Source organism: Bombyx mandarina, chromosome 05 (genome assembly GCF_030267445.1).
Source record: "Bombyx mandarina strain Sakado chromosome 05, ASM3026744v2".
In the NCBI taxonomy this organism is placed as follows: Eukaryota; Metazoa; Arthropoda; class Insecta; order Lepidoptera; family Bombycidae; genus Bombyx; species Bombyx mandarina.
Window position 1 is genome coordinate 4717683 of NC_143212.1, and position 17489 is coordinate 4735171.

The 17489-nt window shown below is 42.6% G+C and overlaps 2 protein-coding genes across 11 annotated transcripts in view; one reads left to right on the plus strand and one right to left on the minus strand.

The window, feature by feature from the left end:
• LOC114241131 (zwei Ig domain protein zig-8) overlaps positions 1-17489 on the plus strand; it is a 333612-nt gene that overhangs the window by 26549 nt on the left and 289574 nt on the right. The window lies entirely within an intron of this gene.
• Positions 1624-2612, minus strand: LOC149502914 (uncharacterized). The gene is made up of 2 exons (XM_089727477.1): positions 2605-2612; positions 1624-2409 (listed from the first exon to the last, which is right to left on the minus strand). The coding sequence occupies exons 1-2, from the start codon at positions 2610-2612 to the stop codon at positions 1860-1862; spliced, it is 558 nt and encodes a 185-aa protein (XP_089583603.1). The 3' UTR covers positions 1624-1859.

Here is a 17489-nt window from a genome sequence, read left to right on the forward strand (position 1 = left end):
AAGTTTATTAGTTTTTTCCAAGTTTATATTTTTAAAACATGATATTCTCTTTGTAAGTTAAGTAATGAGGGAATGTACACCCTTGCTCTACTTATAAATATCTCCACCCTTCTTCCATGTTCGTATTAAAGTATAGCAAACAGTGAATCTACATTCGTCGTAAGTCAATTCGTATTATACGCATTCATTCGAATTTCGCAGCAATAACGGCTGCATCGCTGCACAGAGTTTTGATGGCGCTCATTAACCGCTGAAAAGCACTGAAGCGGCCGACTGTTGCACAATAAACTACGAATTCATACCTTATTGCCTGAACTTTAAAGTTAGGATTGCTCTGTGTAATTGAGAGGATGTGTGTCATGTTCATTGTTTGTACGTTGGCTGTACATTGACTATTGTATTTCAATACTGTTGTTTATTTGAGACGGATATTGTTTGTTTGTTTGTTAGGAGTTTTTTGTTGTTTTCGTTGGTTATGGAAAGTATTCAGATAAAAGCAGGGTTCGACCATGTACGGCATGTTACATTGTTCTTTTCTTAGTTTTAATGCAACATAAAAGTTAGCGATAACGAAGTCCCCGAGATCACAAGGAAAACTACAATTTTCCTTTAGCACTGATTTGTGTGTAGATTTTTTCTCTTTTTGTTGGGCCTTGGAATCTAAACGATAATATTTTATAAGCAACTAGCTTTTGTCCGCGACTTCGTCCGCGTGGAATAGTTACTTTGGCATAACGCTAAATTTTACCCGCCTTTTATTTTAGAAAGTGAAAATATTTTTGAATAATAGAATGTTAAGGAGCTATTTAAGATACCAAAATCACACTTTTTAACAGACTTCAAAAGTAGAAGTTATTAATTCGACCGTAATTTTTTATTTATTATATTATTATGTAGGTATGTTCACCGATTTCTCGAGAATGCTTGAACCGATTCTTATAATTCTTTTTTTTGTTGTTGGAAAAGGTAAACTTCCTGAATGGTCCTGTTTACACCAAGGTGTGATGACGGGATCCTGGAGAAATCTGGAGAATTTGGGTGTTTCAATGTTGTAATAAATAACGCATTTATTGGGGTAGGGATTAATATCATCTTTATAGAAACATCTTTACAAATAATGCTTTATTTTAGAACAAATTTGGTTAGCATAAAAAACCTTATAGTGAATCAAACTTTAAATATAGATGACAATTAAATATAGAAAATAATTCTCTCATACATTAATTTAGCGAAATTTTAATGGTTCCCGCAGCGCACGCAGTGGAACCTCTCAAAAGGGAAAAAACCCGATTTTGATACATTCTTTATTGGTGCTCCACTTGCATTGGTCTTAGCGTGATGTTATATAGCCTATAGCCTTTCTCGATAAATGGGCTATCTAACGCTGAAAGAATTTTCAACAGTTCCGATCGCAACGCTGTTGAGCCCGGACGCGTTTTCCTGAATAATTGTCGCTGCTGTCGCGATTGTGTGTTTGGGTTGCACGACATCGTCGTTGTCGCTTTGATCGCGACTTTGTTTGGCATTCCGGACGCTCTGTCGCTGGCATCGCGACCTTGAGTCAGTAAAACATAATTCGAGTTCGTTAGTTTTGCTACTCATTTTTCATTCACTCATTTCATCTATTAAATTTATTTATCTTATTCGGCGTGCAAAACAGTCTTTTTAAAGACTGAACCCCCACTGCGATCACCGCTTGTTGTGGCACTCACAACCCAGTGGGGCCCCACCTTCCAAACTCTCCACCCCAATCCTAGCTGACTGCCGTTCTCACGGCAAAGGCACTCCCCCCCCTTGTTGCTGGTAAAGCGCAGGGGGTGAACTCCTACTCAGGGGACTCGCCTTTCGGCGAGTGTGCCTTAAGTCCCGGGGACGCCCCCCCCGGGCAAAACTACGATGGAAGAAGACGATAACCCCGCGTTGTTCGCGAAATTCGTTCGAGAGTACTGCCCGGACATTATGTCGAAGTTTAGGGCGTACAAAGCTAGCCTAGTAGCCGCGACTATCCCCGACTCACCGATGTCGCCCCCCACCCCCGCGCCCGCGTCGATCGCGTCATGCGCGGCATCGAGCTCCGGCTCCGACTCCGAGTCGGAAATGGAGTTCGAGTCGGCCGCCAGCCTCGAACCCGGACCCTCGGATGGGTTCCAAACCGTCACGCGCGGCAAAAAACGCGCCCGTGCCGTGGAACCGTCCACGGCGCCAAAACAGCCTAAGGCCGCGAACGCGTCGCGTCCTAAAGTCGTGGTCACACCCGACTCCCCTCGCCGCGCAACTCCGTCGCCGAAACCCGCGCCCGTCAACAAAATCGTCGCGCCCCCGCCCGTAATCCTACGTGAAAAATCCGCGTGGAACCGGGTATCCCAGGCCCTTACGGCCAACAAAATCAACCATTCCCAAGCGCGTAATCTTGCGCACGGGATTCAAATAAAGGTCGCAACGCCGGGCGACCATAGGGCCCTCACTTCTTACCTCCGAAAGGAGAGCATAGGATACCACACCTATGCACTCCAGGAGGACCGCGAGCTCCGCGTAGTAATACGCGGAGTACCAAAAGAGCTCGACTTCGAGCTAATCAAGGAAGACCTAATCAGGCAAACGTACCCAATCATAAGTGTGCACCGTATGCACAGCGGGCGCGATAAATTCGCGTATAACATGGTTCTCGTCGCGTTGGAACCAACCGCCGAAGGCAAACGAATTGCCTCAAGCCTCCGCACCGTTTGCGGGTTATCAGGGGTCACCGTCGAGGCCCCACACAAAAAAGGCACTCCCGGTCAGTGCCATAGGTGCCAACTGTATGGCCACTCCGCGCGCAACTGCCACGCGCGTCCGCGGTGCGTAAAGTGCCTCGGTGACCACGCGACAGCCGACTGTTCGCGGGTCAAAGAGACCGCGACCGAACCGCCGAGCTGTGTGCTCTGCCAGAAGCAGGGCCACACAGCCAATTACCGCGGATGCCCCAAGGCCCCGCGGAAGCGTCTGGCCAACGCGCCATCTAAAACCGTCGGCCCAAAGACTTCGGCGCCCCGCGCGCCGAAACCTGCCTTCGTGCCGGCACCGGTGCCCACCGTCTCCGCGTGGGCAAAACCGCTGCCGCTCACGTTGGCAGGGAAACCACCGGCACCCCAGCCCCTGCTCGCGCCGCGCCCCGCCCTCGCGCCCGGTCCCGCGCCTCGCCCCGGCCCCGCGCGGCCTGCCGTAAACGACTTTTCAATCGTGCGTGATTATATCGCCGCGATAAATATAGATCGCATGCGCTCGTTCGCCGACGCCATGCGCAGGGCAGTCACGGCCGATGACCGCCTATACGCGACGTTCGACCATATGGACGTCATCGAGTCCGTCCAGCGTACGCTGGCTTGATTACCGGTAATCAATGGCCAACAACCGTAGGGTAAAACCGCGTTCCTTAAAGTTAGCATTTTATAATGCTAACGGACTCGCGCGTCAGCGCGATCAAGTTTATGAGTTTCTTCGCGACAATCTCATCGACATCCTTCTGGTGCAGGAGACCTTCCTAAAGCCCTCGCGTCGCGACCCCAAAGTCGCGAATTACGTCATGGTTAGGAATGACAGACTCTCCACCCGTAAGGGCGGGACTGTCATTTACTATAGGAGGGCCCTGCACTGCGTCCCTCTCGATACTCCCTCGCTCTTACATATCGAGGCGTCAGTGTGCCGCATCGCGCTGACGGGACACCAGCCGATCGTCATCGCATCCGTTTATCTCCCCCCTGACAAACCCCTCCTGAGCAGTGACCTCGAGACACTGCTCGGTATGGGGGACGCGGTCATCCTGGCAGGCGATTTAAATTGCCACCACACTAGGTGGAACTGCCATCGCACGAATGTGAACGGTAGGCGTCTCGACGCGTTCATAGACGACCTCACATTCGAAATATTCAACCCCCCGACCCCCACGTGCTATCCGTACAACGCCGCGCGTCGTCCGAGCACAATAGATCTGGAACTGCTGAGGAACGTAACTCTGCGCTTACGCTCCATCGAGGCAATGTCAGAACTCGACTCAGACCACCGACCTGTCGTCATGCAGCTCGGTCGCCCACTCAACCGCGAACCAGATACGAGGACCATGGTGGATTGGAAGAAGCTGGGCACGTGCTTAGCTGACACCGCTCCACCAATCCTCCCTTGCGGCCCGGATTCAACTCCATCCCCCGAGGATACCGTCGAATCCATAAACATCTTCACTGATCACGTCTCGACGGCGATCATAAGATCCTCGAAACAAGTCGATGTGGAGGACTGCTTCCACCGCATCAGACTTTCCCCCGATCTTAGGGACCTCGTTAGAATCAGAAACGCGGCAATCCGGGCCTACGATCCATATCCCACGGATTCAAACCGGACTCGGATGCGTCGCTTACAGCGGGAGGTCAAATCCCGCTTAAGCGACGCCCGAAACGAAAACTGGGATAGTTATTTAGAAGAACTCGCGCCCACTCACCAAGCATACTGGCGACTAGCTAGGACCCTCAAGTCCGAAACTATAGCCACTATGCCGCCTCTCGTACGCCCCTCAGGCCAATCACCGGCTTACGATGACGATGACAAGGCAGAGTTGCTGGCCGATGCACTGCAAGAGCAGTGCACCACCAGCACTCAACACGCGGACCCCGAACACACCGAGTTCGTCGACAGGGAGGTCGAGCGCAGAGCTTCCCTGCCGCCCTCGGACGCGTTACCCCCCATTACCACTTCCGAGGTCAAGGAGGCGATCGATAGCCTACAACCACGGAAAGCTCCCGGCTCTGACGGCATCCGCAACCGCGCGCTTAAACTGTTACCAGCCCAACTGATAACGATGTTGGCCACCATATTAAATGCTGCTATGACGAACTGCATCTTTCCCGCGGCGTGGAAAGAAGCGGACGTTATCGGCATACACAAGCCGGGCAAACCGAATAACGAAACCGCGAGTTACCGCCCCATCAGTCTCCTCCCGGCGATAGGCAAATTATACGAACGGCTCCTTCGTAAACGCCTCTGGGATTTCGTATCCGCGAATAAAATTCTTATAGACGAGCAGTTTGGATTCCGCGCCAGACACTCGTGCGTCCATCAAGTGCACCGCCTCACGGAGCACATCTTACTAGGGCTGAACAGGCGGAAACCCATTCCGACAGGAGCCCTCTTCTTCGATATAGCGAAGGCGTTCGACAAAGTCTGGCACAACGGTTTGATATTCAAACTGTATAACATGGGAGTGCCAGACAGACTCGTGCTCATCATACGAGACTACTTGTCGAACCGTTCGTTCCGATATCGAGTCGAGGGAACGCGTTCCCGGCCCCGTCACGTCACAGCCGGAGTCCCGCAAGGCTCCGCCCTCTCCCCGTTACTATTCAGTTTGTATATCAACGATATACCCCGGTCTCCGGAGACCCATCTGGCGCTCTTCGCCGATGACACCGCCATCTACTACTCGTGTAGGAAGAAGGCGTTGCTTCATCGACGACTTCAGACCGCAGCTACCACCATGGGACAGTGGTTCCGGAAGTGGCGCATCGACATCAACCCCACGAAAAGCACAGCGGTGCTCTTCAAAAGGGGTCGCCCTCCGAACACCACGCTGAGCATCCCTCTCCCGACTAGGCGCGTCAACACCCCCGCCCCCGCCGTTCGCCCAATCACGATGTTCGACCAGCCCATACCGTGGGCCCCGAAGGTCAAGTACTTAGGCGTCACCCTCGACAGTAGGATGACATTCCGCCCCCACATTAAGACGGTACGCGACCGTGCCGCCTTCATTCTAGGACGTCTCTACCCGATGATATGTAGGCGAAGTAAAATGTCCCTTAGAAATAAGGTGACACTCTACAAAACTTGCATACGCCCCGTCATGACCTATGCAAGTGTAGTGTTCGCTCACGCGGCCCGCATACACTTAAAATCCTTTCAAATCATTCAATCCCGTTTTTGCAGGATAGCCGTCGGAGCCCCGTGGTTCGTCAGGAACGTCGACCTCCATGACGACCTGGACTTAGAGTCCATCAGTAAGTATCTACAGTCGGCGTCCATGCGCCACTTCGATAAAGCGGCACGACACGAGAACCCTCTCATCGTGGCCGCCGGTAACTACATTCCCGATCCTGCGGACAGAATGGAAAGCAGTCGACGTCGCCCAAAACACGTCATCTCGGATCCTCCCGATCCACTAACGGTGCTTCTAGGTACTTCAAGCACCGGTCACCGTTCTCGTCGAACCCGTCGCTTGCGACGAAGGGCTCGACGAGTAAATTAACTCCCAGACACAGCCCACTGAGTTTCTCGCCGGATCTTCTCAGTGGGTCGCGTTTCCGATCCGGTGGTAGATTCTGCGAAGCACGACTCTTGCTAGGGTTCGTGTTAGCAACATCGTCAGGTTTGAGCCCCGTGAGCTCACCTACTAAAGTTAGGGTTACGCTGACATAGCCGCTAGGGCTATCAACTTAGGTAGGGAAAAAAAAAAAAAAAAAAAAAAAGAAAGAATTTTTCAAATCGGATCAGTAGTTCCTGAGATTACCGCGTTCAAGTAAACAAACAAACTCTTCAGCTTTGTAATATTAAGTATAGATTTAAATTTGTAATATTACATATCAAGACGTTCGTACCTCCTTGACTTCGTTTGTAAGCTCGGAAGAAAATCTAAACATACGTTAATCTCGAGAATGCTATTTATAAGGTAATTACGCACACATACATACGTCACGTGTCGGCTCTAACGATGTGTGATGTGCCGTTAAGTGTCGTATTTATAGAGAGCAGCTTGTTTTTGAAATTTAATTGGTATTAAATTGGGTGCGCTCGTCGACACAATCGGGGGCCGTGGATTCGATGCCGAGCAAAATTGTGAAAGCTTTATGTAATTTGAGAGATAATTAGTTTTATTGCAATTTCCCGTAAGCTCCCGTATATGTATTTAGTCACCCAGCCTGAGATCGAACTAACAATTTCATTACGTGACGGTTGCCCCACCCTTCAAACCGGACCTCATAACTACTTAGTGCTAGAATTATCAGGGTTGCGGTACCTACCCGTGCGGGCTCACGGTATGGTATTCTGTAACAGTGTTTTAGTAGAGAGGTTAAGTGGCTATTAGGATTAGCGTCGGTTTATTAGACGGCTAAGCTAGATTAATATCTAATTGGCGTAGTTGAGATCATCCGGTTAGTTTGAGATCAAATATTTATCTTCTGTAGTCGCAAGATAATAAGCTTGAAATTTTGCTTGTTACTGCCGTTACTGCTGATACAGTTCAATTTTCGACTTCATTTCTTATTTACCTTAAATGTCCATGGGCTATTGCAATATCTCAGTATCAGGTATATCCTCAGTAGCTTTTGTGCTTCTAATAATAAGGTAAGGTGAGTAGTTGGCCAGTTGTAACGAGTCCCTGCGAGCTCTATTTTAAGTGTCGTAACTAGTAAAATTACGCTGGAGCGGCTGTCAATACTAGTTAAACGTTCGCACTTGCCGAAACATGGATTTGTGAAAACTAGATGAAAATTAATAGCTAACTTTTTGGCCTAATATGACCTATCATGAGAGCAACTGATAAGCTGTGTGCGCTCCGTGAACTCTAACATTTGTTCGAGGGAACTGAAATTTTGTGTTCATTTCTGATAAAATGATATTAATGTGTGTGTGTGTGTGTGTGTGTGTTTTTTCCCTTGTATGCAGAAAAAGGGAAAAAATTGTTCTTTTTTGAGTTTAATGTATCGCACTGTTTATTTGTTTTTTGGTGTACAGTAAAGTATACTCTCTCTCTCTCTCTCTCTCTCTCTCAGACGGGCATACAGGCCACCTGATGGTGAATGGTTACCGCTGCCCATGGACGTCAGTAATGCTAATGTTTGCTATTAGATATGGTAGTTGGTATCAAAATTGTGCATAAACCGCTACGATTTACAATTTTCTGGAAGGCTTCCATAAGTGAAATTCACACCAGGTAGCAGAATATTAAGATTGGAAACACGAAGGAGTCTCCATCTCCCTGCACATTACTTAGTCTTAAATTATCCAAAATGGCTCCTCTAGCGTCTGTCTCTAACTCAATGTCGACATATTTCTGTATGCGCACTTCGGAACGAGTCGTGTTGATTTATGAACGCCGCTATACACAATATTATCTTGTTTTGCGTGGTTTAAACAAATTCTTATGTCGTTTTCTTTTGATGAGAAACTGAGCGTTGAATGTAGGACAAATATATTCATAATTAGACGGTATATTGTAAATGGAAGGCGATCAAAGGAAGTTCAAAGAAGTAGGAATCATGAGAAATACAAATCAGATCTAGAATATTTTAGAAGAAAATGTTCATCCAACAAGTTCCAGTATGCGGTTATAGCGTACACTATTTGCTAGCCCGTTTAAGACAAAGATTGGGTATTAATTTCCATGTATTGTTTTTGAGTCCGTAAACGAACCAAAAATGTTTCATACTTCACTAGTGCAGTACAGAGCGTGAAACGGGGTGTTCAAAATTGAAATAGTATCTCAGAAGTATGGAGATTCTGAAAAATATAAGCATTTGATGTACATGTTGGCGTCATGCCGGCGTGAAGCTAAACGAAACCGCTTTGTGTAGGTTCACAGTGGAGTCTTTCTGCTATGCTTATGCTTGCTTAGCTCCTCCTACTCCTCATGAAAAAATGTTTATTTTCAATTGGCCGTCTTGTAAGATAACGTATTGAATGTAAAATTTGTTTTTAGGCCCGGTCAAAAAGGAAAATAACGGAAAATACAATAAGTATTCTTATAAAACTACAATAGGTATAAAATGAAGAGTCCAAAGCTGTCCCTTCATTCCGACGAGTTGGAACCCAGTAGGTGTTCGTTTACTCTGTGATGTATCTTGTTACACAAATCTACTTTGACTGATTTCTTAAATCGAATCTTAATGTGAACGATTGAGAAAGTATTTTAATACTTTATACGAAGGTGTACACCTAAATAGGGCTTATTTATATATTTTAATCATTTACGTATGTTCTTGATTGGATTCGCCATAACGCAGTCTTAAGTTAATGCCAGTGTTTACACTATGCCAAATACAGACTTATTACGTATTATAGTTTTTACGCATTATTTATTCACATTCTTTTGTCGTGTGCATGTTCGATCGTATTTGTGTCGTTTGAAATTAGGAGTATTCCATATTTTTACTACTTGGTCACGGAACCCTAAATATCTGTCGAATGTTTTTCATAGATAATTTGTATTCACATATTCATAAACCATCTGACCGTACATAACTTTTTTATTAAATATTCAACAGTTTAAATTCCAATTTACGTTTTTAACGAAAAGTTTCGGCAAAAATAATGAAGAGACCGAACCAATTTTATGTTTGGTTTGCTTGAGGATTGAACTTTAAAAAAATGGCTAGCGTTTGCTTTCTTTTATATTGCGTTTGTAATTATAATTTAGTTCACAATTCAATTAAATTTTCGAACATTAAAAGTTTTCTTAATAAAGTGGTGTAGATGTCGTTTTTTTTTTCGGAGTGAGGGCTTAAATGTGCTCTTATCTTCCCAGCTTATCCAGGGCAAACTCTGGCTCAGTCAGTGGGGTTGGGGTTTCTTAACAGGTGCCCGAGCGTCTGCGAAGTAGATCGCAAATATATCTACTATCGGATCGGAATCGCGACCCGCTGGGAAGATTCGGCGAGAAACTCAGTGAGCTGATGTATGGGTAAGATTTCATGGGTTAGAGTACGGTTACCAGGGTCCTTGTGTCTGCTCTTAGTGCTACAGTTACAAAGTCGTCTAATAGTTCAGTTAGTGGATCGTTCGGTGACTGGACTTTGCGTGTGCCGGACTTAGAGAGTAGTCTGCGGCGTTTACGATGAGGAGTCAGTTATTTTGGTTCGTAATAATATGAAACATCTCACGCATGTCTGCATTTCTCAAATACTGAATAAGTTTGGATTTTTCTAAAATAATAGTGTCGTGATTAGGTGTGTGTGTATGATATGTGATGATATGATATGTATGTACAATATCTCGCTAGGTTTGTCTCAAGCAGCGATAACTCAATCACTATCTTCATACTGTGTTAATTTTAATTCAAACTACGCTATCATTTTATCCTGAAAGATAAGACGCTCGTTATATTCGTATCAAGCGATGAACTTTGCCGGTGTTCAAATTCTATAGGTATCTGACCAATGTTCTAAGGTTATACATATCTAAGAATATACGTACATACTTAAGACGAGTTCATAAAGGACCATCACGATGATGCAATAAGTTGTTCCTTTCCACTTTGTTTTGCAACGGTGTTCGACTCCCGCAGGCGGGTACCATGTTTTTTAAATCAAATACGTACTTGAAATGTTTACGATTGACTTCCACGGTGAAGGAATAACGTCGTGTAGTAAAAATCAAATCCGTAAAACTATAAATTGCGTAATTACTGGTGGTTGAACCTCTTGTGAGTCCGCGCGGGTAGGTACCACCGCCCTGCCTGTTTCTGCAGTGAGGCAGTAATACGTTTCAGTTTGAAAGGTCGGGCAGCCGTTGTACTGTAAAAACTGAGACCTTCGAACTCATATTTCAAGGTAAGTGGCGCCATTTATGCTGTAGGTATCTATGGGCTTTGGTAACCACTTAACATTAGGTGGGCCGCGAACACGACAATGTTATTTCGGACTAGCGACCCGGCTTCGCTTCGCTTCGGAAACATTACCGTACCGGAGGTGACGCCGCGGGGCGAAGCTAGTCTAAAAAAGTAGCCTAGGTTATTCCTTATATCATCACCTACGTATCAGTGAAAGTATCATCAGAATCAGTTCAGTCGTTCCAGAGATTAGCCGGAACAAACAGAAAGACAGACAGACAAAATTTGTAAAAATGTTATTTTGGTGCATGTACCGTATATATATGCATGTAGTAAAAAGTAGTAATTTCAATATTACAAACAGATACCCCAATTTTATTTATATGTATAGATTACATGGTGTATTAAAATGAAACCCGGATAATATATTAATTTGCCTTTTTACTAGCAGCGGGAGTTGTAAGGCTGCACCACCACTCCACTTGCTGCTTCGTAGGCGGATGCGGATCACTTTGTAGAGGCGCGGGTTGTGAAGCCCATTCGTTATATGAGTACAATATAATCGTGATTTCAACTCAAATTGTGAGGTGGATGGAAGCATTTACGTTGTGGTGTATATGGGGCGGGAAACACTTAATAACAAAAGGGCCATGAGCTCATACCGCCATCTACGAAATATCATCTTTACGCAAGATCTTTATTCTCATTAACAGTACAAAAAGATGTGTGGTGTCGTGGGACAACGGATACGAACGAAGTCCCTTATTATAAAAATATTAATTTTAAGTTCTATTCGAGGTATAAAGATAATAAAACTGGAGGTTTCGTAAAAACCCTACGGTCATTCGGTAACGTGCGAACTTATTGTGGTACACTTCATTCATGGTTGTTTGCATAAGAGTTAGTGTATTGCGCAAACGAACGCTCTGAGATCGTGGTCAATGAATGATAAAAAATGTTATTTTTTGTACGTTATTACAAAGTTAAGTCGTACACTGTGAGCAGTACTAATTTGTACGTTATTACAAAGTGAAGTCGTACACTGTGAGCATTACTAATTTGTACGTTATTACAAAGTTAAGTCGTACACTGTGAGCATTACTAATTTGTACGTTATTACAAAGTTAAGTCGTACACTGTGTGCATTACTAATTTGTACGTTATTACAAAGTGAAGTCGTACACTGTGAGCATTACTAATTTGTACGTTATTACAAAGTGAAGTCGTACACTGTGAGCATTACTAATTTGTACGTTATTACAAAGTTAAGTCGTACACTGTGTGCATTACTAATTTGTACGTTATTACAAAGTTAAGTCGTACACTGTGTGCATTACTAATTTGTACGTTATTACAAAGTGAAGTCGTACACTGTGAGCATTACTAATTTGTACGTTATTACAAAGTTAAGTCGTACACTGTGTGCATTACTAATTTGTACGTTATTACAAAGTGAAGTCGTACACTGTGAGCATTACTAATTTGTACGTTATTACAAAGTTAAGTCGTACACTGTGTGCATTACTAATTTGTACGTTATTACAAAGTTAAGTCGTACACTGTGTGCATTACTAATTTGTACGTTATTACAAAGTGAAGTCGTACACTGTGAGCATTACTAATTTGTACGTTATTACAAAGTTAAGTCGTACACTGTGAGCATTACTAATTTGTACGTTATTACAAAGTGAAGTCGTACACTGTGAGCATTACTAATTTGTACGTTATTACAAAGTTAAGTCGTACACTGTGTGCATTACTAATTTGTACGTTATTACAAAGTGAAGTCGTACACTGTGAGCATTACTAATTTGTACGTTATTACAAAGTTAAGTCGTACACTGTGAGCATTACTAATTTGTACGTTATTACAAAGTTAAGTCGTACACTGTGAGCATTACTAATTTGTACGTTATTACAAAGTTAAGTCGTACACTGTGTGCATTACTAATTTGTACGTTATTACAAAGTGAAGTCGTACACTGTGAGCATTACTAATTTGTACGTTATTACAAAGTGAAGTCGTACACTGTGTGCATTACTAATTTGTACGTTATTACAAAGTTAAGTCGTACACTGTGTGCATTACTAATTTGTACGTTATTACAAAGTGAAGTCGTACACTGTGAGCATTACTAATTTGTACGTTATTACAAAGTTAAGTCGTACACTGTGTGCATTACTAATTTGTACGTTATTACAAAGTTAAGTCGTACACTGTGTGCATTACTAATTTGTACGTTATTACAAAGTGAAGTCGTACACTGTGAGCATTACTAATTTGTACGTTATTACAAAGTTAAGTCGTACACTGTGAGCATTACTAATTTGTACGTTATTACAAAGTGAAGTCGTACACTGTGAGCATTACTAATTTGTACGTTATTACAAAGTTAAGTCGTACACTGTGTGCATTACTAATTTGTACGTTATTACAAAGTGAAGTCGTACACTGTGAGCATTACTAATTTGTACGTTATTACAAAGTGAAGTCGTACACTGTGAGCATTACTAATTTGTACGTTATTACAAAGTGAAGTCGTACACTGTGTGCATTACTAATTTGTACGTTATTACAAAGTGAAGTCGTACACTGTGAGCATTACTAATTTGTACGTTATTACAAAGTTAAGTCGTACACTGTGAGCATTACTAATAAAAATCTTACGTTACGGACGTTTTTTCCCGGTTAGGGTACCCCTCCGCATCGTCCCATAAGGAACTTCGTTCCATCAATTAAAATAATTTATGTAGTGCTCTGACATTGCTAGCGTCCCTATGTAGCGATCATCATTCAACATCAACTATATAAATTAAAAAGAAAAACGTTTGTCGTCTAATCACTGTATCCCTCTAGGAGACTCAGTATTGGATATCGTTAAACAAAGAAAGGTAAATATCGTTAGGTGAACAGTTTACTCACATATCCTAAAGAATCTGGCTAACTACATTAGTCCCTTTGTATAAAACTAGGTACAGGACAGGCGGCGGCCTTACCCTCGGGCGATCCTTTTGTTATTTATATAACAGGATTCGGACGGAGAGAATAAAGGTTCACTCTTCAAACATATGAAAACGAAAACTTGTGATTTACTTAACGTTCTATGAATATGTGAATAAGGTATTTTAAATTAGGCTTATTGGCGCTAGGTTCACACTTGTGGTGCCACAGTGTTACGATTCCGTCTGTTTGCTGTAGACTAGAGCGATCATCTCTTCTGGTTTTCACGGCTCTTCTATTTTAATAAGAACTGCGATCTTACATCTCACAGCAGTTGCTCGAGTCTATTGATAAGAAAATATAAAGACCGTCCATGTCGGGTTCGAAGTCCTAATAGTCTCAGAACAGTGGCATTACCATTAGCAAACCACGCACTTTTTTTTTATGATTGAAAGATTACTGGTGGCCCGAAGGCCTTTCCAGTTTCACCAGGACAGGTGGGCGAGCAAATGCTCAGCAAAAAAAAAAGGAGGGGTGGGATTTGCTAATAACTGCCCGAGTGCCTCCGAAGGAGACCTAACAACTCAAGAGCAATTGCTTCGCGAATGAATCTACTACCGGATCGGAATCGCGACCCGCTGAGAAAATCCTGCGAGAAACTCAGCGGGCACCACGCACTGTGGTTTTGTGGCAGACATAGGAAGGACGGTGGTACCGGCTTGTGCGAATTCACATGCTACCACCGGTGCTTACTAGCCACAGGGTCCACAGGATTCGTGTATGCCCTTGACATTGTTGATACTAACGGAGCTCTATGTGCGCCGCTGGCTAATTGAAACCGCCCGTAAATAACAAGTTAATACATTTTCGTGTTTAACTTTGAATATTTGTGTTTACGTAAACAAGAGCGGTCGAGTTCTCAGTATAGTACCGTTCATTAGTATTAGTGACCTCAAGTTATTATATGATCTGATACTCTATTAGCGGTAGGTATCATACAATAGAAGGTATTTGACAAATGCCTGAATCACAGCGCGATGAGTTTACAGGAATCGACAAAGGGAAGATATTCCACCAAGCGGCTGGATGGACCAACGCCAGTCCCAATGTTCGGACCGGTTCGGAACTTCTATTAATGAAAACTCATGTGGAAATTGTTGTTAATACGATTCAGAGATTAGTCCAATATATTGTGTATGTAGATATGTTTTATAGTTTAGAGGCAAACTCTCAAATCATTTCAAAAATCACGACAAGGTCAATTTTATTCTAAGAGAGTGATGAGGTCGTGTAGGAGGTCGGCCAAAATTTAAATGGAAAACAAAGATTTAACATGAAAATATTAAACCAATTAATATTTCATTTGAAAAAGATTTTAATGTTTACTGAAATTAATTGAGCGATTTCCAAGTATCTCTTAATTCATTTCTACGAAAAGGTCTATCGGCTACAAGCGCTTGTTAATTCAAATTCAATTTATGATATTTACATTTAATAAAAAACAACACATTTAATAAAATATATATATATACCTATATAAAAAAAATCCATATAAATTTACGTTTTTTTTTATTTTGTTGCTTACATGGGTGGACGGGCTCACAGCCCACCTGGTGTTAAGTGGTTACTGGAGCCCATAGACATCTACAACGTAAATGCGCCACCCACCTTGAGATATAAGTTCTGAGATCTCAGTATAGTTACATCGGCTGCCCCACCCTTCAAACCGAAACGCATTACTGCTTCACGGCAGAAATAGGCAGGGCGGTGGTACCCACCCGCGCGGACTGCCAAGAGGTCCTAGCACCAGTAACTAAAGTCACCTCTGTGAAAAAGAATTAACATATCTAGCTAATGACTCACTCGCATATCATTCCACGGCGACTGCTCTGAGGATTGTTTTACGATGCTAACGTCTGCTTACCTTCTTCTTTTTATCATCGCACAACTCGTCACTACGGAAGACATCTGGACTACCAGGAACCTCTTACGAAATAGACGGTAGGCTTGTAGAGCCTATTTATAACCCGTACTATCAAGCTCAGTATTCCCTCGTATATTCCTTCGAAAATTTGCAAGAGATTTACTTCAAGGGGTACTTTACGCCTGATAGCGGGCTGAATGTGTTGGTATCCATAAGCGGTGATAACCACTTCTTGATTCCCTGTGTTTGTCGGAAAATAACTATGTATGCAGTTCACATTCTTATATTAATGTTCTACAGATTCTATCTTATCTATTATATTCTCTTGTTTATTAATTTTGCGTTTTATCGTGTTTCAAATAACAATGAAGCTGGAGTAGTTTTTAATCTTAAAAGAATTGATTAACATTGTTGGAAGAAGGATTAGTTCAAGCCAGTTCAGAGTTTAATTGAAAGCTTGACAGTATGAGACAGACAGGTCTGGTAAAGCGCCGTGAAAGAACCCAATTAGCAATTATTAATCAGGTAATAGATATATTAAAAAAGGAACGAAACGCTAGCCCGTTAGTTGGAACGCTTAGCTTCGGGAACTGTAATTTATTAGTGATCTTATTAAATTTTTTGTCTTCATCTTTCATTCACTCGGTTCTTTATAGTCATACTTATTCAAATATTTGTCCAAATGATGTAGTGTAAAATAAAAATTTGTATACTTTCATTAGCAGATGCGATAAAAGTATTTATTTTCTATAATAATAATCCAATCTAATAATCTATATTAATCTATATCTATCTAATCTAAATCTATATTATTGTAAAGTTTCATCAAAATCCATTCAGTTTCTGCGTGAAAGAGTAACAAACATCCATACATTCTTACAAATTTTCACATTTATAACTTAGTAGGATATATATATACTGGCTTATAAATTTTCCTACTACTGAACGGTATTCCTGTGTTCTAAGCTGATTTCACTGATTTCACTCTCTAAAGTTCAGAACTCAAACTTGTTTTATGAAAAAAGATGAAAGCGAGTCTGTCAGTGAAGCCTAGTTCTATTGTTGATGTCTCTTTGACTATGTAATCAAGGATTTGGGGCTTTGTGACGCGACTTTTTGAGGTGAAATACGACACGTGAGCTTTCGAGATTTTGTGCTGTCGGAGAACCGCCTTTAATTTTAGCTTGTTTTTTGGAAACGTGAGAGTAATTGTGATTTTCAATCGTTACGTGTCGAAGTAAATTGGGTCATGGCGTTACGTAGATCACAGACACGATTATATAACAAGTTTTAATCTCGATTACTTATTTTCATGACTTCCGCGCGTACGTAATATATATAAAAATGAATTGCTGTTCGTTAGTCTCGCTAAAGCTCGAGGACGGCTGGTCCGATTTGGCTAATTTTGGTCTTGAATTATTTGTGAAAGTCCAGAGAAGGTTTAAAATGTTACATATTTAAATGCTCGGAATTAAATAAAAATCACAATTCCTTTCTTTTGTTTTAAGTTTATTTTATACAAAAGTCTTTTATTTATCGATTGAGACACTACGAAGTCTGCCGGGTCAGCTAGTATTATTTTATAAAAAACGAAGTTTGAAAACGCATCTTGAAATCGCCCTCTCTCGAACATTAAGGTATAATGTTAGCACCGAAGTACGAATTGATCATTTCCTTTTATGCGTTTTTGGTAACTTTCCTATCAGCTTGGGGGAAAATACTTCGGCAATTTTTGTACTTAAGTGGTTTCCACGTTTCCTTTGAGAGTGAAAGTTTACGGGGTTGTTGGGGGGTGTCACGAGTGCAGCCTGCTGATAAAGAAAAACTCAAATTGTGAATATTTTTCTTTTTAAATTTCGTGAAGTTTAACTGCTGTGAGAGTTGACGACGCTTTTTTGGTGTTAACGACTTTTTTTTAGAAATGTGTGGAGGTTGCGAATGCTATCTTCTCCCAACTCATTTACACTTGTGGAAGGTTTTAACAACGGAGGGAAGATCTTCCATGAATCGGGTGATATTTCTCGGTAGACCGACGGTCTAATTGTTGTTGTTCGAAA